Source organism: Metopolophium dirhodum, chromosome 5 (assembly GCF_019925205.1).
Source record: "Metopolophium dirhodum isolate CAU chromosome 5, ASM1992520v1, whole genome shotgun sequence".
Lineage (NCBI taxonomy): Eukaryota > Metazoa > Arthropoda > Insecta > Hemiptera > Aphididae > Metopolophium > Metopolophium dirhodum.
The window spans coordinates 625,382-651,281 of record NC_083564.1 but is presented as its reverse complement, the minus strand read 5'-3'; the positions used below and the strand labels follow the sequence as shown (position 1 = coordinate 651,281).

The 25,900-nt window shown below is 29.9% G+C and overlaps 1 protein-coding gene across 2 annotated transcripts; it reads left to right on the top strand.

The window, feature by feature from the left end:
- The first annotated feature begins 188 nt into the window (after nucleotides 1-188).
- LOC132944154 (CCR4-NOT transcription complex subunit 1-like) lies at nucleotides 189-25,096 on the top strand. 2 transcript variants are annotated; one of them, XM_061013353.1, is made up of 42 exons: nucleotides 189-1,054; nucleotides 6,784-6,999; nucleotides 7,090-7,264; nucleotides 7,333-7,437; nucleotides 7,537-7,697; nucleotides 7,770-8,066; nucleotides 8,146-8,331; nucleotides 9,206-9,333; nucleotides 9,394-9,634; nucleotides 9,697-9,807; nucleotides 9,878-10,036; nucleotides 10,111-10,226; nucleotides 10,987-11,246; nucleotides 11,329-11,544; nucleotides 11,605-11,783; nucleotides 12,811-12,935; nucleotides 13,013-13,205; nucleotides 13,470-13,679; nucleotides 13,738-13,881; nucleotides 13,969-14,148; nucleotides 14,215-14,442; nucleotides 14,518-14,652; nucleotides 16,325-16,478; nucleotides 18,617-18,885; nucleotides 18,955-19,095; nucleotides 19,165-19,320; nucleotides 19,388-19,528; nucleotides 19,641-19,856; nucleotides 19,920-20,117; nucleotides 20,193-20,344; nucleotides 20,407-20,682; nucleotides 20,763-20,877; nucleotides 20,950-21,078; nucleotides 21,152-21,388; nucleotides 21,455-21,601; nucleotides 21,688-21,822; nucleotides 21,961-22,200; nucleotides 22,263-22,418; nucleotides 22,479-22,731; nucleotides 23,154-23,286; nucleotides 23,375-23,509; nucleotides 24,830-25,096. In XM_061013353.1, the coding sequence occupies exons 1-42, from the start codon at nucleotides 953-955 to the stop codon at nucleotides 24,912-24,914; spliced, it is 7,335 nt and encodes a 2,444-aa protein (XP_060869336.1). In that variant the 5' UTR covers nucleotides 189-952; the 3' UTR covers nucleotides 24,915-25,096. The 2 variants fall into 2 exon arrangements, with proteins under 2 accessions (XP_060869336.1, XP_060869335.1); XM_061013352.1 differs by having other exon boundaries at nucleotides 191-1,054; nucleotides 7,069-7,264; nucleotides 21,955-22,200.
- The last annotated feature ends 804 nt before the right edge of the window (nucleotides 25,097-25,900 follow it).

Sequence of the window (25,900 nt, the reverse complement as noted above, 5' to 3'; positions counted from 1 at the left end):
CGGGGAAACGATAAGAAAAGAATTTATTAAATTCGATGCTGAAATCAGACTAGTAGAATGAATTATTTTTTGACTGACCGACTGGATTTAGGTTGGTAACGTGTGCCCGTCGTCCGTCGTGATCGGCACACTGCGCGTGTTCGCGACGAATCCGCGGTCGCAGACGCTCGGAAAATATTTTCTGTATTCACGGAAAACATTAATCGTATTTGTTTTTGTCGACGGCTGTTCGTGGATCGTCGTTTACTCGTTCCTTCGTCTTCCCTCTGCGCCTGGCCGTCTATTGTTATTATTTATTATTACTATTACTATTATTATTTTCTTTTATTATTATTACATTTGATTTACATTTTACAATATTACATCGAATACGAACACCTACATCGCCATTTCTCGGTTGTCACTTTCTCCGCCGTTTATTGAATCGGTTTCGTGTTTTATACTTTTGCGTTTTTTTTTTCTAACCGTCGTGCTCCTTATTGTTAGTTTTCAATCCGTTCACCGTTTGTTGCGACACCGCCGCCACCCAGAAATGTCTTTTACGCGGTTTACCCCACATCTGTCATAGAAAATATGTGATATCCGGTCTCGGGACAACGGTCGTCCCCGTCTGAGTGGACCGGTGTCTCCCCGTTTTCGGCCTTTGTCGTCAAAGCGGACACCGGCCCGACCACCGCCGCCGCCGTCGGTTTCCATCTTGGGTCACGCGAGCCCGCATTTGCGCCCTCTGAGTGTGCCTAAACAAAAACTCGAGTGGACAGCTGTCATCGCCATCTGTCCACCTCGAGTTCCGACGTCAAAACTTCCCTCCAGTCGTCTTCTGCGGCACGTCTGTTGCGCTCAACGATAGGTACACCGTCGACACTCACCGGCGTTGTCGGCACGGTCTTCTCCACCCAAAGAAGAAAGCTTCAAAACCTATTGAAGCTTTCGAATCGGCATTCATGGAACTATGAACCTGGATTCATTGTCATATACGTTGTCGCAAATCAGCTATATCGTTGCTAATTTGTCGAAAAAAAATTACAAGTCTAGCGTTCAAGAATTAGTGGACGTAAGTAGTAGATGTTCAGTCTTATCGTGATTTTAGTTACTTATTTATGTTATGTGCATTGCTAGCTGTATTGCATAGTTAATCTACAAGTACCTGTTAGTTAGTACTGTCTATATAAATTATATTACATTTTTTCCTTGTTCTCGATAGCTACCTATTTCGATTCAAACATTGTGACTAAACACCCTAGGTAGTCAGTCGGTCAATTAAATTAAAATGAATAATATAGTCATCATGTTTTGTCTCTAGTTTTTTTTACTAATGTTGAATATATTTTATTAATATTATCAACATTTATAACACAGTCTATGTGGAATATAACCTTATTCGGGACCTTATTAGTGTAATTGTTTTTAATGATAACCAATTATTACATATTTTTACTGAATGACTAGTTGACTTAATCTCCAACTTAATCGTAGTTTATATCAGTTTAATCCATTGTTTTCGAGATTGTTTTATTGGTCAATTTTCTTTGTTACATATTGAGTATGAGTGGGAGTGGAGAATCAGGAAATTAGCTTACTTTTATAAAATATAATAAATTATTGCGCCTTTGGTAATGCAACGCTGTAGATACGTATTGTCATCGAAATTATAAAACATGTTCTAAAATGCATTGCATTTTCAAGCTATAGCATTCTGAAATTCAGCGCACCAAATGCGTTGATGCATCAGAACATCGTAGTTTCAATGATAACTAAAACCTGATTGTCTGATTAATATGCGCTTTAAATCACTGATAAGGCCCGTTATCACTACGGAATAAATGAAGTTGATCTGAAATAAAGCGATTTTGCATACTGTATTTCCATCAAGAATTGCAGCGTTGCATTACCAAAGGCGCAATAAATTGGAATAGGTATCAAAAAAATTTAAGATTATTGTGCGAGTTATTATAACTTAAACAATTACCTTCCTTCACAAATCAAGTATTTTGACACTTTCACTGCAACCTGTGTATGCTACGTAAAAGAAATATAAAATTTTTTTAATTTAAATGTTGAGATCTATATGATATAATAATTTAAGTTTAAAATATTGAGATTCAAGGTTTCCTTAAGTTCTACGGTTAGTGGCAAATGTAAATATTATAAAATGCAGGAAAGTAATAATACGTCTGGAGCAGTGAAAGGGTTAATAGTTACTAGTTAGTACCTATTTACTTTACCAAGGTATAATTGAAATTTGAATTTAGGTACTTGATAAGCATTTAAAAATTTTCATAGACAGTAGGTTTTTTTGAAGAATCATAAAGCTAGTCCTAAGTAGAAAATTGTGTTTTATTGTAACTTAGGTACCTTTTTTTAAATAATAAAAAACTAAAAAACCTTGTTTTGACTGCTTATTTCATTTGCATGTTATTAAATTGTACCTATTAAAAATAAGTAAACATAGTGTGAATAAAGCTTTTATATATTTTTTCAATAAAAAGTGGTATATACATTTGTGATTGAATCACTTTTTTCAGACGTGAATACAATAAAAACTGTTGTTTTCATATATTAACAAACATTTAATGATTGCATATAAACCAATAAACCTCAATATAAATTATAAACCAAATCATGCATGTTATTGTTATATGAATATGAATAACATGTTTGTAAGAGTGTAGGATGTGTTGACATTTTTGAAGTAGAATTTTATTTTTTAGGTATTTTCTTAAACAAACAGGTAAATAGATAATTTATCATCAAGATATTTAAACTGTTTTTAGTTAAAACATTAAATCTTAGTTAGCATGTCACTGCAGTTTATATTTATATAATAAATATATAGGTACCCTATATATTCTTGTACGAAAAATAATAAATTGGGCTTTTTAAAAAAAATAATTATTTAGGTAGGTAGTAGGTACCTAATATTTATGTATAATTTTTACACATACATGAAATAATAAATCATTCTAGGTGACTAGTTAAAAGTACAATTAAACAAATAATTTGTAATAGATTGTAATTTATAGTCAGCTAATATAAATCATGTCCCAAAAGCCCTGAATCACCCTCAGCAATTCCGTGGAAAATCAATATATTTAAATGCAGTTTTTTTTTTTAAGTAATAAGTATGAAAATTCTGATTGAATAGCATAATATTTGATTTTTTTTTCAAAAATTAACAAATACGTTTTTTAAATTTCTAAAGTCACACTGGTATATGTGGTAACAAGATCGCTGATAATTTGGCTAAATCCACCTCCCATCTAATTAGTCCCTCTCTTACACATCTACCACAATCTGACTTTATTCCATATTTAAAATGTTACCTATCTAGTCTATGGTCTTCTTATTGGCATAACTTACCGGCTGAATTCGCTTCGAGATATAGACATACAACACCTGATATCAAAAAAAAGACCGGGTTTAACAACCTAAATTTACTAAGATCACATATAGTTTAATTTAATCGTTTACGTATAAGACATTCCTTATTATCTAGTCACTCTTTCAAACTTGGACTAAACGACTTGCCACTTTGTACACTTCATTCAAATGAGTGTATCTGTGACCTTCCTCATATTTTATTTAACTGACCTGCCCTCCGGCTTAAAAGACAAACTCTATTTAACACTCTTATATCTCTAAATATTCTTCTCAATCTTTACTCCATTTTAAACACCAAATCTTGAAACAGTCTTTATACTGGAGGCTGGCTTTATTATATAGTATATAAGAATTTAATATGATGTTAATCTTAATTTAGTATTGTTTTGTTTTTATTATGTAATTGTCAAGCTATATCATAGTTTTTACTAGAGGCTTTAAAAATAAAAAAAAATTAAAAAAGTGCATAGAAACATAGTATCATATAGTATCTTAAAATATCATGCCTAAACAAAATTATCACACACATTTGATTTTAGATTTTATTTCAGTTTAGGTACCTAATAATATTGTAATTGTTGCAAAGTTAAAGAAATATTTATCAAAAGAGTCGAACAAGGTATAACCCATATTGGTATATTGTGTGTAAAATTTGCATAGTTCTATGGTATATTATGATATAAGAGTGAGTGGTGGTGATCAAACAATTACTATTCGTGCGGTTTTGTAACCTAATCTCGTTTAAAATGAAAATAAGTTTCACTAATCTTTATATTTTTTAAAAAATGTTATATTTGTCTGCTCAGATGTTGTCAATAGCTTAATTGTTAGTTTATGCAGAAAATGTATTTTTTATGCCACCCAGAAATTCTTCAAAAATAGTTTTTGAATTTTGGTGACAGGATTTGCCTAGAAGTTGTTGATCTAGTAAAGACGACGCTCCATTTTTTAATATTGAACTTGAATTTTATAATCATTCACAAACTGTAACTAATGGCCTTAGATGCCGGGTTATTTTTGAGATCAATAAAAAAAAAAATCATTCACAAACCTTCAATTTGTGTGCTCCTGGTTATGGGTTAATATACGGATTCACTGTTTGGTGAAGTGACTATTTAATGTTGAGTATCTACATTTATCGCTATGTATTGTTCCAGTTTTTATTTCATTTTTTATAATTAATACAGAAGTTCTTTAATTTCATTTTTCTACGATAAAAAATAGTATATACCTATATGTCCATAATGACAATTTCTACAGTTGAGAACCGGTAGGTGGACACAATTTTCTTGGTAGATCGACAAACTTGTACATCACGTATTGGACTGTTACCAGATTTTTTAAAGACTAATTCATTATTTTATATAAGATAATTAAGCTTTTAAAATTACCATGGCAGTATCTGATATTTGGATCTAGATTAAAAATAGTACCTATCTATTATAATTGGCATTTAACAGCCATCAAGGTTACTCATCGGTGGTGAAATGTTTGTTTTACCTACGAAATTTAAATATAAGTATAATGCATGGCTGTATAAAAAATTGATCTCCTAATTTAATGATTCACTAAAGTTTAATGGACTATACATGTTTGTAGGACCATTAGCTCACTATTGGTTAATCAAAGGTTTAGAGATAGTTTATACAACCATTCATAGGTATGTAGGCACAATTGTTTAACATTTTAAGTAACTGACTCTTAAAATATTTTTTTTTAGATTTTGAAAGTGAAATATTAATATGTGGCATAAATTGATATTGAAAATAGTCATACCCCACTGAATGTAAAGAATTCTTATGATCTTTTTTTAAATTTTTTATCTTTTTTTTATTTATTTATTTAATTAATTTAGGTACAATCTAATATACAACATTATGTACAATGAGCAAATAGGATATTTAATATAATATAAAGTAACAGAATTTAACATTTATTTAACCAAATACCTCGGAGTTCATCTAGATAAAAGACTTACCTGGGCCCAACACACAAAACAGAAAAGAAATTAATCAAACACACGTCTACATCTCCTCCGTCCATTATTGTCTTCTTTAATGAATTTATGAATTTATTAATATACAAGACGATAATTACCCCCCTCTGGTCATATGGTATCCAAATCTGGGGCCAAGCCAAACCATCCAATATAAGACCCTTACAAGCTTTCCAGTCTATATGTCTTAGACAAATAACTGGAGCCCCATGGTATATGACCAACGACGCATTACATAAAGATCTCCAAATCCCAACAGTCAACGAAATAGCAACTCGTCATTACAAAAAGTTTCACTCCAAACTGCACTCGAACCAAAACCCTCTAATTTCCCGCATGTCCTCTATAACCATCCCCAACAATCCTCCGAGGAGGTTAAAAAGAAAATGGCCAAGAGACGCTCTTGCCTAACGGTCTCCATATTATATGAACCCATCAAATTGAATAGGAGGTACTGTTGATGGATGGTTTTCCCCCCTCAATACATTCAAGTCATTTTAATTACCTATGTTATCAAATTTACTTATTGTACAAATTGTATAGATTGTAAATATGCCTAAATAAATTAAATAATAAAAAAAAAAACATTTGTGGGCGCCACACTTAGCAGCACCACCCGAAATTTTTTTTTTTTTTTTTTATCTATTGCTGTATTATTTAAGAATGTTGTGAACAAGTTGAAACATGATCATTTTATTTTATTTATATGATATTTTTCATGAATCGTGATAAAATTGTGTTTACCTACCAACTTTTATTTATTATTATGTTTAAATAAATAAAATAATTTATCATATTATGATATTCAAGGTAACAGAATTCTGACAGTGGTTCTTAAACTGGTCTGCGGCTCCCTGGGGACCATGAAACTCATCTCGAGGTTCACAGTGGCTCTATTTAAAAATAAAATATTACATTTTTATGGAAAATTATAATATGTACCTAATAAAAATAATTATAAATGTGTATGTTTTTATGTACCTATTTATGTAATTTGTAATGCAAAATAAGTATTAAAATATTGATTATGATAACAAATGAAGGTATTTGATAAAAAATTTATTAGGGGTCTGCGATTTCAAAAAGTCTTCCATTGGGGGTCTGTGTTCACTAAAAGTTTAAGAACCTCTGGTCTACTGCATAATACGGTAGTCGCGGTAACCAATATTATAAGTACCAGACTTAATTTGTACATAAATAAATTAGTGTTTGTAAATTCTTATAAAAAAATTTTAGGTAGGTATATACCTATATACCTATATAACTTCGAGGAATCCACTTACAATAATTAATAAGAATTTTAAGTTTATAAGCACTTAAAAATTTGCAATGAAATCGAAATAATACTGAACTAGTTTGTGTCAAAAATTTTTGAACTGTTTTTATCTAGTTTTTTATATACATAGGCAATCCAGTTGCAAGGATTTGAAGCAGATCGACATTTATTGCGCTGTCTTCTATCTCACATAGATCTTAAAGATATTGAAGGACCGCGGAATATATCACACAAGGATTACTACCAAGTTCAATTGTTGGCACAACAGTGTACAACTCTTTTAAATAAGCCTTCACTCACTTCAATTTTGTGCTTTGCACTTGACAACCCACTTCATATACATAAGGTAATTAGATAAAATTATTTTTTAATATCTTAAGTTTTTGAATTTACTTTTATGAAATGTAATTGATAGCCTCTTAAATCATCAATACAGCCACTGAAACCATCAATACAGCTGTTTGTCCAACTGAGTAGGATATTACATCTTAGCCTTGTTCAAGAAGTTGTTTTTGGACTTGTTTGTTTGGAATCATCAAATTATTCAACATTTGCATTACAATTTGTTAAGCAAAAATTGCCAGAGCTAATCAAATCTTATATTAACTCAGGTATAGAAGTACTATTTATATAGTTTAACATTACTTAAAAATAATTTTATATTTATTTCTTTACTTAGATACTAATACTGAACAAGTTACTGGAGGAGGATTGCACGATTCTAGTCCTGAAGTTTTACATTTAATATTAAGTCACGTATTTGCTGTTGATGATCAAATATTTGGTACGTTTAAAAATATTTAAGTTAGGTTTATATTTTTCTTATTTGCTAATTAGTTATTATAGTTTTAAAATTTTTATTTTTATTGATTTTTGAGTTTAGGCATAAGCAAAGAAATCAAGGAAGTTTTATTAAAAAATTTACGCCGTGATTTTCCCCTTGAAGTTGCTCCTGTATTATTGGCTCCTTTAATATATTCTGATAACCCAGACCGTCCAATGGATAAAATAAATCAAGATATGTCATCTATTTCCAACTCAATGGTAACTTTGAAAAGATGATTATTTTGAAATCGACAATTACATATGATCTTAAAATATTTTATTTTTGTACAGTTGGATCCATCATTAGCTGATTTAGTTATGGAAATGGGCTACTCTATTTGTTCATCATTAGAAGAGTGTCGTCGAAATTTGTTATCTGTGATTAGTGGAAATGGTTCTTCTGACATTTTTGGCTCTTTATCAATTGCTAAAGTGTTATCAATGATGATACGAACACATACTGGGCTTGATACTCAATCTAATTTGACATACTGGCCTGGTGACAATGCAAACAATGATCAAGAGAAAAGCTCTATTAATTGCACAACCTGGAATGTTGAAATTTTTGTACAAACAGTTAAAGACTTGGTATTAATTTATTGCTTTTATTTTACGTTCCTTCAGAGTTATTATGACTTACATTAATATATTTTTGTATATATTGTAGAATCCGTCATTATCTTGGTCAGATGTAATCAAAGAACTTGACCATAATGATTTTATTATTAAAGATAGACAAGGTTTGGTTCTTCTTTTTACTGCTTTGCGACTTGGTTTAAAAGCCCAAGGATATCATGCGGATAACTTTCCTGTTGAAATGATCTATCGACATTGGTCAAATTCTGAAGCACAGGTAATATTTTCCGCTGTGTTTATACACCCAACCTTGTTATTGGGAACTTGTTATAAACTATGGAATTAATATTATGTAGTATGTACCTACATTAGGTATATTAACTAAGTTATAGTATCTGTTATGGTTACTAAATGCGTGGCGATATGTATTTGATTAAATTATTTTTATATAATCATGATGTTCTTAGTGGGCTAGACTATAATGGTGCTCAAGTGCCCTCCATAGTTGAATCATCTTGAGAAAACCCAATTAATCTAATACATTTTATATTTAACTTAACACAATGTACAAATTAAAAAAAAACATTGATGTTATTGAGGAAATATACCGGGTATATCTTATGTCATTGTACGTGGGGTTTATTTTTTAACAATTATATGGATCGATGAAATGGAATTTCGAAGAAAAAAAATCAATGTGTTTCTTTATTTTCAATAGGTAATTTTTGTACAATTTCAAAATGTTTAAACATGAAGTCGTACTAATAGCAAAATCAACTTTATTTTTAAAATGGTAACAACTATTTTTAATAGATTTTGGTAAAGCTATTTTTTTGAAAATGTTGACAGTAATAATTCATCAATTTTGGTTTGCAAGTTTATTAACTATGGTCCTCTAAAATGAAGTAAATGCATTAATACTTTTAATTTAAATAATTTGGTATAGGTTTAATTTACAAAAGCCGAATATTTTTTTCTTTTAACTATATTTTTATACACTTAAATCGGTAATCTAATGACACGCTCCCCTAGTTTGTATAAGTCCCCATGCATGCACACTTGATAACAATATGGTTGGGTGTATGTACCAGTGGATATTTTTATATTCTAATCTTTTATATATTATCTAATAATTTCCATTAAAATTTTAGATGTCTCTTGTCCAACTTATATTACAAAATTCTGATGTTTTCTGTTTTGCTGATTATCCATATCGTTCTGTGTCTATTGATTTGCTTAAAGTAACACCAGAAGCAGACAATAAAGATATTAATAATTGGTAATATCTCAAATTTTATTTTTATTGATATTATTTGGTTACCAATTTTATTTTTTGTAGGCGTTCGATTGAGCTTGTTGATTTAATGTTGTATTTGGCTGAACGTGGTCTTTATTATCAAGTGCAAGAGTGTTTAAAGTATCCAGCTCAAAAATGTCCCGATCTATTAGCCCTTGCTCTAATTCAGTCCAATGGTCCATTAAGTATGGTTAGACATGAAATGATAAGTGGCCTTATACCAATATTTCTTGGAAACCACAGCAATGCAGGTGTCATTTTGCACCATGCATGGAACCATCAGGTATCATTTGATTTTATAAATATCTGTAACCGTTAATAATTATTCTTTCATTTATATTTTAGAATGTCGGACTCAGGCATACTTTAGTGCAAGCTATGAGCGAATGGTATGTGCGTAGTGATCACGACCATGTAAAACTTTCCCGAATTTTAGATATAGCTCAAGATTTAAAGGTAAGAATACTTGTTTTAACAGTTATACATAATTGCATTTGATTATTAATTATTAACTTATTTTATTTAGGCATTATCTCTATTGTTAAGTGTTCAGCAGTTTGTATTTGTCATTGATTTAGCTTGTTTAGCTTCACGTCGAGAATATTTAAAACTTGATAAATGGTTGTCCGATAAAATTCGTGAACATGGTGAAAACTTTGTTTCGGCTTGTGTTAAATTTTTGCAGGTACATTTTGTTTAAATGTATGCATCAGACAATTATACATTTTAATTTATTGTTTATTTATATAATGTTATTAGAAACGATGCCCTCAATTAGCTGGATCTTCAACCAAAGATGAACATTTGTCTAAATATACTCCATTATCATCTGAAACTGTTCTAACAATCTTAAATTGTCTACGCAATGTTACTGGGTGAGTTTTAAATATTAAATTCTGAGCGGAGCGATGGATGTATTGATTTTACATTGATGTGTGTGTACACGATAAGTAGTCAAAATAATACCTTGGTTTTAACTTCAGTATATTCCATGGGCAAAGTGAATCTAATTGGTGCATTCAGGAGGTAAAAATTTAAAATCCCTAGTAGTTTTCAAAAGAGTCCGAAAAAACAATTAATGAAAAATGGGAATTTTCGTGCAAAATTGATTTTGGTTTTTTATGTAACTAAAAAAAATAACCGTAGGTACATTCAATTTTCACTGAATGTTTTCTATACTTGATAACATTTTCAAAATATTATGACTCGTTTGGAGCTGTTTATGTACATTTTGAACTAAAATTTTTTGTTTAGTTTCTTTTTCTATGAATGTTAATAAAATTTTATTTGTTGGGTCAAAAAGCTTTGAAAATGTAATACAAGTCTTCTCACACAAGATTATGTGAGTAATGAATACACTAAAAATACATACGCAAGGTTTTTTTTATAAGCATTTTAAGGTAAAAATGTACTTATTATTTTTCAGTTAAAAATTTAAAACAAGGTTCCACGTAAGTAGATCATACATACTGTAAACAAAAAATCTGAAAAATAGTTAAGCCCAGTTTTTTAAACAGTTATTATAAGTTCAAAATAGATGAAATTAGATATTTAAATGAATCATAACAAATCTAATCTAAAAACTGAAGAGTTTTATTTATCATTTATAAATGCTATCATAAAATTTGATTACAGAACAATTTCACAAGAACTTTCAGATGCCATTTTGCAAATGGTGACCAATTGTACCAATATGTATATGTCTAAAGTAGTATCCGCTCGTATTAATTCAACAGCTCCACCACCAGCTATCCTCCGTGCTTCACAACATCATCGACCGAATGAAGGCCCATCATCACAAGTACTAGTTGATCAGCTTACTGGACTGGCCACTAGTCTTGCTAGTCTTGGATTGAATTCTTCAGCTCAATCTGGTTCTACATTCAGTTTACCTGGTTTGTATTAATTATTCATAAATTATTCGTTTAAATTATAAGTTTAAATTGTGTACATTTTATAATTTTGTATATTTCTTAGGCTCCTTAGGGCAGTTAGTTCAAACACCTGGATCACCATCCCGTAATAATATTGGTAATACATCTGGACATGGAGGCTTCTCTATCATGACTCCTTCATCTTCAAATGCTCCAGGTCCTGCAGTTTCCAGTCAATTGTCTGGACCATCCAATATGTTAGGTCGCTTACCACCTCACCAGATCACACCATCAGCAATTGGAAAATCTAATCATCCAAGTAAGTATTTTATATTTATAAAAAAAAAAATTGAATAATAATACAGTGTTTTATTTTTAGTTGACAACAGTTTATTTGTTGATGGTAACATGCCAGTTTCTGTACCTAAAGATATAGAAGATGAAGCAAATAGTTATTTCCAGCGTATTTATAATTTGGCACCCCATCACTCTCTATCAATTGATGAAGTTCTAGAAATGTTAAAAAGATTTCAAGAATCTCCAGTTAAACGTGAAAGGGTAATTGTTTTTATATAAGTGTAGTAATGTGTAATATAATTTTTATTTTGCCATGGTTGGTAATATATAGAGGAAACCAGGACACATTTTATAAATTATAGTTTCCATAGAAACACATTAATAAGAAGAAATATTTTATACAATATTTAAATACATTTTACAAAGTTTTCATATCAACAGTTACTATTAACATCATTTTAAATTTGGAAGAATAAATTAATATTGTTGGTCTTGTATCCATGACAACATAATATTTAAAGAATTATAGTTTATTTAATTTGTGTGATACAAATGTTTATCCATAGTAGGCTAAGAAACCTTTGTATTTGAAACCTTAAATTAAATGAAAAAAAAAAATGTTTATCATTTGAAATAATTTTTGATTTAAAAAGGTTATTTAGGGTGATACAGTTATTATTAGTCCATGGAAATTCCCAATGTATCCAATATATCTCATCTTATTTATTTGGGCAATTTTAAAACAGTGCAATAATGTTCATAATATGAAGCCATTATAGTTAAAGCCACATATGTTATGTTAAGACATTTAATGTTAAAAATATAAAAAAAAAACTAAAATTTTAAATTAATTATAATTAAATACTAATATAAAAATTAATAATAGACATAATTATTAACCTAATTAGCAAAGCCCATCAAGTAAATATTTTGAAAATTTAATTATTCAACCAAATTAATATACTCTTATTAAATATAAAGTAAATTTTTTGTATATTATTAGTTTTTTTTTTTAATAATGATACCAGTGGTATTTTAAAAACAATGCTTTTAGTGTGTTTCATAGCAACTGCGACTCAATGTTAACGCTCTTCGTGGCGGTTTTGTCTCAAACCAGGGGTTTTCAACTAGAATCGAAAAAAACACCACGAGGCGCGTTAACGTTGAGTTGCAGTTGTTTTGAAACGCACTATAATAATAACTTAAATACTTAAATAATGTGTGATGTCTGAGATGTCTTAAAAAAAGGAAAATAGAAAAATAATTCAAAATATTTTTGATTTTATAGGAAGTATTTTGTTGTATGTTAAGAAACTTGTTTGAAGAGTATAGATTTTTCCCAGCATATCCAGAAAAAGAGCTAATAACAACAGCTCATCTTTTTGGTGGAATTATAGAGCATGGCCTTGTTTCGTAAGTAACATTTCCTTAGTTCTATTAACTAACAATATTTGTATTTAGTATTTACTATTATTATTATTTTTTTTTAGAAATTATAAAGCTTTAGGTCTTGCGCTTCGTTTTATTTTGGATGCGCTAAAGAAAAGTCCAAATTCTAAAATGTATAATTTTGGTATAACCGCTTTGGATCGTTTTAAACATCGTTTAAAGGATTACCACCAATATTGTTCTCACATTTCTACAATCCCTCATTTCCAACAGTTCCCACAACATCTTATTGAGGTATGTTAATTTTTAAAGTTTTTATTAAGACTAAACTTGTAGACATATTTTTTAAAATACTTCAGGACACATTTTATAATGAAAACTGGTAGTTAGACATTTATCAAATTATTATTTTAATTTTATTAATTCTCTAAATTAATTTATTATCTTAATAATATTTTTATAACTATTTTTATTCGTATTAATTTAGTCCTAAAATATCGTTGAAATATTCCTTAGAAATGGAGAACTTCTTAAACTACATTTTATTACTATTTACAGTATGTTGAATATGGCAAAAATTCACAAGAACCACCATCTAGAGTGTCAGATTTAGCTGGAGCAAGTAGTAATACTATTTCACAAGGATCATTCATGCCAAATCCACATAATGCTTTCAAAGCTCAAAGTATCACTACTACTACAACTACTACCACAGTATCATCTTCATCTTCTAAACTTACTACTACCAATGCTGTGTTACCATCCAGGGTTAGTAAATACTTATTATTAATTAAGTTACATAATTAATAATTTTTTTCATTTTCAGCCATCAATTGCAAACACTACAAATATTGATACTTTGTTGGTAGCTACAGAACAAGAGGATAAAATGATTGCACCAGCTGAAAATGTTCAAGATAAGATTGCTTTTATCTTTAACAACCTAAGTCAAGTGAATCTGCAAACTAAGGTTAAAAAACAATAATTTTTTTCAAAATATTTACAGATTGAACTGGTTGTTTTACCTTAATGTATTTGTAATATTTTTGCTTTACAGTGTGATGAAATTAGAGAAATTATCACCCATGAATGTTTACCATGGCTATCACAATATTTAGTCATGAAACGTGTCAGTATTGAATTTAATTTCCATTCACTTTACTCAAACTTTTTGGATTGCTTGAATAATGAAGCCTTGAATTCTTTAATAATTTTGGAAACCTTCAGAAATATTAGAGTAAGTATAATAATATTCAACGAGATCATAAAAGATAATTAATGTATATTTGTGTAATATTTTTAGGTTTTGTTAAAAAGTGACAAAGGAATGGCCAATTTTTCTGATAGGTCACTGTTGAAGAATTTAGGTCATTGGTTGGGAATGATCACATTAGCAAAAAATAAACCTATACTATTAGACGATATTGACCTAAAAATGTTATTGGTAGAAGCATATAATAAGGGACACCAAGAACTACTATTTACAGTACCATTTATTGCCAAGATACTAGAATCATGTGCTAAAAGCAAAGTATGTTCTTATATTATAATTTTTTTAAGAATCTAATTGTAGTATTATTTTATGTACATTTTTTATTATTTATAGGTATTTAAACCAAGAAACCCATGGACAATGTCTGTAATGAACTGTTTAGCTGAACTTCACGAAGAACCAGATTTGAAATTAACTTTGAAATTTGAAGTTGAAGTGTTGTGTAAAGCTTTAAACATAGAGCTTAAGGCGAGTTCTTTTAAATATTTCTACTATATATTTTATGCAGAGTTAATTTTATATTAATTAGCCCTTTCATTGCTATAGGCTATAGATGTATATACTTGTCAATATGACAAAATATATAGGTATCATCACAGTATTTCAATATGTATTCTTTCACCTGTTTGTTACTTTTTGTGGGGAGGGGTGATCAGGCTAAAAATAGTTATACAGTTAAAATTTTGACCATAGAACATTTAAAATAATAATAAAAGTTTTAGTTATTTTCTTGTAACTCAACAAATATTTATTGTAAATCCAAGCACATTTTTGGAGTCCTGACTTAAAATTCAAATATATAAATTATTAAATTCACATAAAATGTTCTTATACAATAATTATATTTGATTATTATTTCTACAATTAACAGATAATACATAATGTTCCGTATAAAACTTAAAAAATTTAGTCTAATGAAAAGTATAAGTCAAAATCAAAAAAGAAGGAATTATGATTTAAATTGTGGTTATAATAATTAGTATTGATTATAGCCTATAGGTAATCTTATGAGTTATGGAAGATTAAAGCATAGGTAAGCATGTAAGCATAGGTTTAGGCTAGACGGGATAAACATCAGACGGATATCCATATTTCTGATGGATTTTGTTGAATTTTTATATTTTTATATTTTCATCTTAAACTCGACAGTTGTAATTGTATAGGAATAAAAGGAAATGAAATAAAAATCAATTACAATATTGTAAAAGAAATGCAATGGATCCATTATTCTACCCAATGGCAAATTACATTCAAAACATACCCTACAGTATACTCTGTTCAAATTGAGACCAGTACCTGGCGGCGACCAGTTTTCATCTGGCGGAGGTTAGGCACTGCCTTCAACATCAATCATGTGACTAAGGCTCCAGTCGCCTGTGCATCGCTGCGCTAGATGATTGTGCAGGTGAATGTGCGTCGTGCGTTCAAATGCATTTTAAATTATTTGAGCACATCGGAAGTCGACTAATGCGGCGATCACAACAGCGGCAGGCGCGTCAGGCATTGCCACGGAACAAATCCGGCGTGGGGCTCAACACAGCCACTGGGTACTGATCTCATTTTGAACAGAACAGACTATAGAAACTAGTTTCCTGGTTTTTAGTAATAGATTGTCAATAAAAGTGACATCTAATTGTTTATTTCCTTATATTTTAAAATGTATGTATTATCCAAATATTTTTCAAATTAACACGTACATTTCTATTCTGGTGCCACAAGCCGCGTATCTGCTGATAACATACGCTGGACAATATAAGCAATAAAAGTAAATAAAAAAAGCAAGAAACAGAAATCAACTGCAAAGATTTTGCTTTTTGTATGGCCGTGATAAATTATATAGCGGTGCCGCCTATATAGCCGAATTATTTTTAAGCAAATTTTCAATATGCACTAGTGACGATCACGGGTCGGAGGCGGCCTGACGGGGCCTACTACCAACACCGACCCGTGATCGGCATCAGCGGAGAACGTGTTAATAATATAAGAATGTTATTATCTTTAAAAAATCTCTTTGTAACAATTTTTATTATATATTTTTTTTGACTATTTGCCAACTTAAAATGTAGGAAACTAATATGTGTATTTATAATATCAGTTTATTTATTCATTAATATAACTAATAATACATTTAACATTTTAGGATTTGACTGCCGGATATGTTCTTAAAGATCCAGAAGTAGCAAAAAAATTAGAACCTCAGCTGTCTAATACTGAAAAATCTAAACCACAAAGTGCTCCAGAGCCACCAAAAGTTTCTGTTCCTACGCCCCAACGTCAAACACCTATTATTCAAAGTAATATATATTTTAAATGAATAAATATCAGCATTGCTTAATGTTTGTTTTACCTAGTTGGATAATTTTATTTAAAAATCATTAATAGCAACTAAATTAATTCCACGGTATTATGGAATATTTTGTAAAAGTTAAAGTTATTTTATAACTATATCCCAATATCTAATGAATCTTAAGTTGCTTATATATTTAAATTTTTATCTGATTTATAGACTGAAAACTATTTTTTTAAAGTATAAAGCAATAAAGTTATAAATCCAAATTTAATTCTAAGTTTTTTAAATTAAAAGTGAATTTTCTTTAATTAAATTTTAAAATATTAATACAGTATACATAGATAGTTAGTTTAAATGTTATCTGAACTCATCTTTTAATAGTGTATGAGTTTGTGAATTATTTAAAAATTACCGTGATTAGGGGTAATTATATATTGGAAAATGTTGTTAAAATTATTATTTAAACATATTTTTAATTGAACATTTTATAATGATGCAACAAATTATATTTTTAAAATTGTTAAAATATTTGTACTTATTTCTTTATTTGTTCGACTAAAAAGAGCGGTAGCACTAAAATATTTCCTTATTAGATAACAGGTTAAATTTAATTATTCTAATTATTTTTATAACTAATATAGATAAACATTTTAGGGTATAAACAAAGCTGTATCAATGTTGATAAAAAAACCTCATTTAAATACATAACTGATAAATTTTTAGCCAGTTAATAGATTATTCTCAATTAGTTAATATTTCATCTTTCTACAATTGTGAAGTAAAGGAAAGTGCATTGTACTATTTTTGTAAATAGTTACACCACATGACCACCGGTGGCTGTAAATTAATATTGTTTTATATTACTAACGTTATTAACGTTTCCATGGCGCTACAATAAAGCTTTAAAAAAAAGCTCCATGGCGTAGCAGGAATCATTAAAAAATTTTTAATGTAATAAGCCTATTTTAAAATTTTATTTTAAATATAAATAGTAAATACAAATTTGGAATGACATTGAAAAATATACTGGGCGTACCGATGATACATATTGTGTGACGGCCGGCGGTCACATGACAGTCAACGTGTTAAACACAGAAACACAGATAATGTTCTTACCTAAAAGATTGATAATAGGTCAATTCACTCTAATATAAAAACTAACAGCACACTATTTAAACTAGTGAATAAAAAATTGCTAAGTCGTTCTTGTATAACACTGGGACCACAAATGCATGGGTAACATCCTCTTAATACATGAGTTGTAAATTGGCTTCAACATTTTGATTTAATTTAATAATTACATGCTATTATCCGTCTACCATAGAATATTACCGTATTCCAACCAAAACGCGTCTGATTTCGCCCATCCCTAGTTTGTTATAGTGGGAATATTGTGCCTCGGACCTATTGCTGTTGTCAGTATAAATGCGCGAAACAAATGTTTTCTTGTGGGTCAGAGTATAGCTGATGTACAAAACATGTTGCTATTATACTTATCATTATAAACAATCCATCTCTTTTTCTGTCAAACACCAAATTTCTTTATGGGTACCCAATTATTTAATCATCTACAGTAGTGGTTCCCAGTATATTTTCTCATAGCACAGTAGTAGCTACTAAAGATGTAGGCGGGTACACTTTTGATAAATATTTTGTAGTTCTCTTTTACAAGTACTTTTAGGTTTGGTAAAAATATATAATATTGTGATTGATGTTTAAATATTTCTATCATAGTTATTGAGTAATTTTATGATAATTATTGTGGTTTTGATTTGGTATCTACTGTGTTTACATTTGGTTACATACACCAATTTTTTTTTAAATATTAGAGGTATTAGTGTCCAATTAATTGTTTTATTAGTTTAAATTAAGAAAAAGAATTCCAACATTACAATACTTTTTAAATAGCAACCAATATTATATCTTAAGTAACAGTATTTAACAGTACTCTTGTTGACTTAAATTATTTATAGATTTTGTGGACTTCTTTCTCTTACTTTTTTAAGTATATAAATATTATCTTTGTTTTAAACTTGGTATTGTCTTTATAATTGCATGTGAATGTTTACAAAAGGTATTTAATATATTTATCATTTAAATTTAAAATGTATAACACTACATTATTGTTTTTTTTTTTTTTAGCAATAGTTTCTTCCCAAGCCCAGCAACAACAGAATAATAATTCAACTATTCCATCAATAAGTTCTAATACTCGATTCAATGATGAACTTGTTGGCCATGTAGTGGCTGCTGGTGGAGTTACAACATTGACATCTACTGGTAGCATGGGCATTAGTGGTACACCAGGCATGTCTCCACCATTACCTTTGGTTGAGCCTAAGTTTAACTATGTCACATTCAACACTACTAATTCATCACAGATAATGTCTATGATTGTTATTAATTCACAAGTAAATTATTTTCTGAATAATGTTGATTATTTATATACTAATTTTGTTTTTAAAAATATTTTATTTTAGATTCCGCTGTTTCACAGCCAACCAACACTAAAGACTTATGTACGTAATGCCATAGAACGGTCTATCCAAGAATGGATAAATCCTGTTGTTGAGAGGTCGGTAAAAATCGCAGTTATTACTACAGAACATATTGTTAAAAAAGTTAGTTTATTATTTATTTTAAATATTTAACACGAGTAGTTAATTTTATTCACAACTTTGAAAATTTAGGATTTTGGTATGGACCCAGATGACACTCATTTGCGAAAAGCAGCGCATTGTATGGTAAGAAACTTGACTTCTGGTTTGGCAATGATTACATGTCGAGAACAAGTCATTCAAACATTGACAACTAACTTGAAGCAACATTTTATGAGTGTTTTGATTGTATGTATTAACATTAACATTGTGCTATAATTGAGAAGGTTTCATAATATTTTAATTTCCCAATTAGTCTCCATCACAATCTCAAAAGGAAATGATTGATCAAGCTTGTACCATGTGTGCAAATGATAATTTAGAATTAGCATGTGCGTTTGTGCAAAAAACCGCAACTGAGAAAGCCGTGATAGAAATTGATAAATACTTAAAAATTGTAAGTAATTTTTATTATTTATGGTCTTGGTAAATAGAGTGTGGCCTAAATTAAATTCATGTAGATGTAAAATCATATAAAAATTTTAAGTTAAATAATTTTAAAAATTTAGGAATATGAGAGGCGCAGTATGTCAAGAATGGAAGGTCGTCGTTATTGTGATCCCCTAGTACTAGGTGGCCAAGCAGAATATCTGCCAGAAACTCTTCGTAATAAAGTTGGCTTACCACCACCTCAGATGATTGGAGTTTATGAAGAATTTGCTAGAAACATACCTGGTTTTCAACCATTAGATCGGGAAGCTGTTTCATTATTCATTCCTAAATCTGTAATTATTTTAAATTTAATTTAACTTTATTGTGCTTAACTGTTGTTTATGATGATTTTTTAGGGCTTTCCACCTGATGAGATGACAGTAGTATACGAAAAACTCATCAGTGAAATTGAGTCACTTTTACAGCTGTATATGGCCAACCAACGAATTCTATCCAATACAACTCAACCATCAAATTTACATGGTGTTATGGAAGCAATGACCACATTAAGAAGATCACGTGATATTGTTACTGCAGCAAATGTTGTTAATAAAGTAAATTATCCACTTAATTAAATATCCTACTTATAAGAAAATGTACTTAATTAAATAATTTTTACTTTTTATTAGACTGTAGAAAGTTATTTAGATGGGCTTAGTTCACCAGCCAACCACGATTTGGATATGAGCATCAGATACCGTGATATGCATCTCAGTATATTTAGAGCTTTCCAAGATCCTCGCGCTTACAATTTACAATGGACCAATAAAACTCTAACCAAGTATGTTATTTAAAATCCATTTGTTTTGCATAAAAGTAATATTTGTGTTTAATTATTCTTAGAGCTCTCATAGAATCTAGAGACGAGTTACGTTTTAATATTGACGCAATTGATGTTTTAATACGTGCCGGAATGGTGAATATTAGCATGTACGACATGCACTTGGCTATGTCTATGGATAATGGTGCAAATTATGTATCCATGGCATACATTAAACAATTTTTACAAAACTATTTAATAGATAATCGTTCTAATTCACCAATAACTGAACATCATCTCCAAGCAACTATTGATGCATTAAATAGCATTGTACTTAGCGGTCGCCCTGTTCCTGATGGGTAAATTATTATATTGTCAATATAATGGTATTATATTGTTTGAAATCTATTATTTTTTAACTTGTTTATTTGTCTGTTAGGTTGGCATCACTTATGGAAGTAATTAGACCGCCACAAGCAGAAAATAATGCTTCAGAAAGAATAGCTAGTGGCAGTAGTAGTTCTTCAGCACATATTCAACATGGAATGCTACAGGTGCGGTTTATCAACTTTAAAATATTAATAAATTATAAAGAGTAAAACATATTAATGTTGCTAAATTTTTAGGGTAGAGACTTTGATGATCCTCCTGGACTGTTGGAAAAAACTGAGTATTTGCTTAAGGAATGGTTGACTATTTATAGTGCTGCACCCAATAGGGATCCAGGAAAAACGTTTAGTGTATACATCCATCAAGTTAGTTGTAATATACTTGCTGTACTAATACATTTTTTAAACCATTTTGTTTAAATTTTTTATGCAAATATAGATGAATGTCCAAGGAATTTTAAAATCTGATGATATTATAACTCGATTTTTCCGACTCAGTACACAAATGATGGTTGAACTATGTTATAGACAGATACCTGATCAAACACAGTCTCCTTCCACTGTACGTGCTAAACTTTTCCATACAATTGATGCCTATGTTAAACTCATTGTATTACTAGTTAAACATTCTGGTGATGCAACTGCCATAACTACCAAAACAAATCTTTTGAATAAAGTAATTAACTTTTTTGGCTTTTAAAGTATTGTATTTTTTATAACCAAGTGTATGTAAATTTTTTAGGTTCTTGGAATTGTTGTTGGTGTCTTGCTTCAAGATCATGATGTCCAAGCCACTGACTTTCACCAACTACCGTACCATAGAATTTTAATCACTCTTTTCCTTGATTTGAATGCACCTGATCCAGTACTCGAATCAATCAATTGTCCCGTAAGATTTTAAATCAAATTTAGCTATGCATAATCATGAATATAACATATATATTTTTTAAATTTTAATCTTATATTTAATATTAGATACTCGCTGCTTTTTGTCATACTTTTCACCTGCTACGGCCAAGAAAAGTCCCAGGCTTTGCATATGCTTGGCTGGAACTTATATCTCATAGGATATTCATCGGTCGTCTTTTGGGATTAACTCCGCAACAAAAGGTAAGCTTTAATGATATATTAGCTATTTAAGAAAAGGCTAAAATAGAGTTATGCAATTAGTAAATTATGCATTGCTTTTTAAAAGCCTTCCATTATTCGCTTTTCTATATGAAATTAATTACATAAATTTAGCGACAGCGTGCTTACGATCAAACTCCGGTCACTGATGTTCAGGGTTGGAATTTCTATGCTCAATTACTCATTGATCTGTTCAAATACCTGGCTCCATTTTTAAGAAATGCTGAACTTGCCAAGCCTGTTCATTTGTTATATAAGGGAACATTGAGAGTGCTCCTCATTTTACTTCACGATTTTCCTGAATTCTTGTGCGAGTTCCATTATGGTTTTTGTGATGTGATACCTCCAAATTGCATTCAGGTTTGTTCTTGTTAATTAATAAATAGTAAATGTAATATTGGTATTAATCAATTTGATTTTAGATGAGGAATTTGATACTATCTGCATTCCCACGTAATATGCGTTTACCAGATCCATTTACTCCAAACTTGAAAGTTGATGTGCTTCAAGAAATATCTTTGGCTCCAAAAATTAGCCCGGACTTCCAGTGTTATATCCAACCAGCCAGCTTTAAAAAAGTAATTTAATAATAAATGTTTAATTACAAAATAATGTTTTAAATGTTTTTTTTTGTTTAGGATTTAGATTTGTATTTGAAAACTCGAGCTCCAGTTACATTCTTGTCAGAGATCCGTACTACAATGCAACAGAGTTGTTGTGAACCAGGAATGCGATATAACCTTTCACTTTTAAATGCCATTGTTCTGTATGTCGGTACTCAAGCCATACAGCACATTCGCAGCAAGGGCTTAGTGCCGAATACCTCTACTATTGCTCATTCTGCGCACATGGATATTTTTCAAAATTTATCCGTAGACCTTGACACAGAAGGTATATCTTATAGTTTTAGTTTTATTTATATATATTAGGCTTCTTCAACGATATCGATATCGCAAACTTTTTTTTTCAGAAATTTAGGTATTGATAATCGAAATATATCGATAATTGATGTACAGTAAGTTGAACTGATTTTAATGCCAAAGCTCTTAAATAATATATTTTGAAACAATTAATTGTTAACTAATATCTACTAGTTACTACCTAGTACCTAGTCAATTGAGTATTGGCAATTATGATAGTCATATAGATATCAGAATATCGATACCTAAATTTTTTTTTCGATATTGCGTTTAAATATTACACAATTCAAAACGATATATCAATATTCAAAAATATATCATTGAAGAAGCCTAATATATATTATGTATATAATATATGACATTTTCTACAAATTGATTTTAATATTATTTTAGGTCGCTATTTGTTTTTAAATGCCATTGCAAACCAATTACGTTTCCCCAATAGTCATACACATTACTTTAGCTGTACTCTTTTGTATTTATTTGCTGAGGCTAATAGTGAAGCTATTCAAGAACAAATAACAAGGTTAGTATCTATTTTAAATATTATTTAAGAATTTTGTTTGGCTAAATGGGTTAATGGAATTTTTCCACTATGCTTAATTTTATTACAGAGTTCTTTTGGAGAGATTGATCGTTAACAGACCTCATCCTTGGGGCTTATTGATCACATTTATTGAGCTAATAAAAAATCCAGCCTACAAGTTTTGGAACCATGAATTTGTACATTGTGCACCAGAAATTGAGAAGTAAGCAGTCCTTTGTTATTATTATGTAATATTACATAATAGTATTACCGAATTTCATATACAGTGGAACCTCGATTATCTGGGGTAATGGTGGGAGGGGGTCACTCGGATAAATGAAAACCACGGTTAATCGAGACTTTTTATAATAATGAAGTTATACCGCACGTTACGTTCGGCGATAGCGAAGGCCAAAAGCGAACTGGTGATTCGATAAATATAATAATCGATGTACAATATTGCTTATCTTCATATTGTTATCGTCAAAAATTTCATTAATACGTTTGTCGATATTGTGTGTTATGTAATATAAAATGTTCGATTATAACTACATATATATATATACAGTCCATACTTATTTTTAAATTTTCGGAAGAGTGAGCACAGTTAATTGCGAACACGGATAATTGAAGTTCTACTGTATATTTTTATAACGCCTCTAATAATTTTAGAAAAAAATATTTTTATATTTTATACCTTATTATTATTGGTCTCTGCTGTTATATTATACTGTTTGAAGTTTTTTTTTGTTTTTTTTTTTTATCGTTTATTTAAATATACACAATCTGTTAAAGTTGTTTTACAATAAGTGCATGTGATGGAGGTGATATGGCTTGAGTGGCTGGAGATAAGAAGCCACCCATTGGAGGCACTTAAGATTAGGATTTTAGGCTAGGATTTTAATTTGCTAGTAAGATAGGGTAGGATTATAAGATTAGGGGAGGTAGAGGTATGAACAATTTTAAATTAGTAAGTCACGACACCAGGTACGTTTTAGACGCCTTCTGGGGTCACCAGGAATAGCGTTGGTGGATAGCTGGAAAATCAGGAGATTATGATGGCTGTGGAACTTGGAGTGTGTGCGTTTGTAGAAAGTTTTTGCAACATTTTGAACTGTTGGGATGGCTAGATCTTTATGTAGAGTGTCGTTAGATACATAGTAGGGAGCTTTAGTTATTTGACGGAGACATTTTGATTGGAAGATTTGAATTTTGTTTAAGTTGGACTTTTTGGCTGCACCCCAGAGTTGGATACCGTGTGTCCAGATCGGTTTGAGTAAGAGTTTGTATAATAGTAGCTTGTTTTTTAAATTGATGTGTTGTGATGTAGGGGATATCGTAATTGGCGAGAGCGATTATTTAAGGCAAGTCTCTTGTTGTGGGTGTGAGTTTCCCAAGTTAATTTGCGATCTAAATGTAGACCTAAGTATCAAACATTTTGGGCGGTTGGGAGAGGTATATTGTTGTTGTTTGAAGTTAAATTATTTATATCAATATTATTGTTAAACTTAATTTAATAGTTTGTTTAAAAATGAATTTTTAGGCTTTTTGAATCTGTTGCCCGTTCGTGCATGGTTCACAAACAACCCAATACCTCGACAGATAGCGGAGATTTACCGGATTTATAAACATTCAACTTTTATTGAATATATTTTGTTGAATAATGAAGACATATATATTTTTATGTTTTATAATTTTGTAAGGAAAAAGATGAAACAAATTTTTAATTAATTAAGAATATATTGTATTAAAGTAAGATCAAAGTAGCAAAAAACAAATCAAATATATATATCTATTAATGTATAATTATTTTCCTTTTTATATTGTTTATGCATGTAACATAATATGAAGTATACATATTTATTAAATGTAAAAATTAGAAACCAAATATATGAAAGGGTAGTGAATTTTTAATTTTAATGTACAATATTAGTATTACTTATTATTATAATTATAAATAGGATTAAATTAAATTTAAATAATATGGCTTAGTTTTGGTATAATTTTGTGTTCTATTGATCCCATTCCCAAATTTTAATTTTTCAATGATTTATAATGGCCAATAATATTAGCCTGTGGCATGATATAATAAACTATGTATGATATCAACCACAATTTAAGATGTACCATTGCATGTCCATTAGTGATAATCTGACCTACAGGTCAAAATTTTTGAATTGTAATCATCGTTCAAAGCGGATAAAATATTCAACCGTTACTAAGGTAGTACTACAATCATTATAGACCTATAAACTATGACTACAAGGGCCAAAAGGACAATAGTGAAGTTAGCCCCACCGACTCGTCTGATCGACTCCAAACCGGTATCAATATTTTACAAATTAATTGTAAATTGGATTTTTAGAATTTGCAAATTAAAATTGTAATTTTGGTAAATTTTTTTGTTAAATTTAGTCAGCCCCACCAACTCGGCCGATCGACTCCAAACCGATCTCTATATTTTGCAAATTGGGTTTCGGTGTTAATATTTTTAAATTGATTTACACCAGTTGGCAACACCACTCATTATCCGAAAAATATGATTTCCTGATGTGGGCGACAACTTCACACAGCATCCCTCTTTAAATCAATGAAAAATAAATAGTTTCTATAA

Coding starts and splice junctions, on each gene's coding strand:
- LOC132944154 (XM_061013352.1), top strand. CDS start 953: ATGAACCTGGATTCATTGTCATATACGTTGTCGCAAATCAGCTATATC. Junction 8,067..8,145: donor TACAAACAGTTAAAGACTTG/GTATTAATTTAT, acceptor TATATATTGTAG/AATCCGTCATTATCTTGGTC. Junction 14,149..14,214: donor AAACCTTCAGAAATATTAGA/GTAAGTATAATA, acceptor TAATATTTTTAG/GTTTTGTTAAAAAGTGACAA.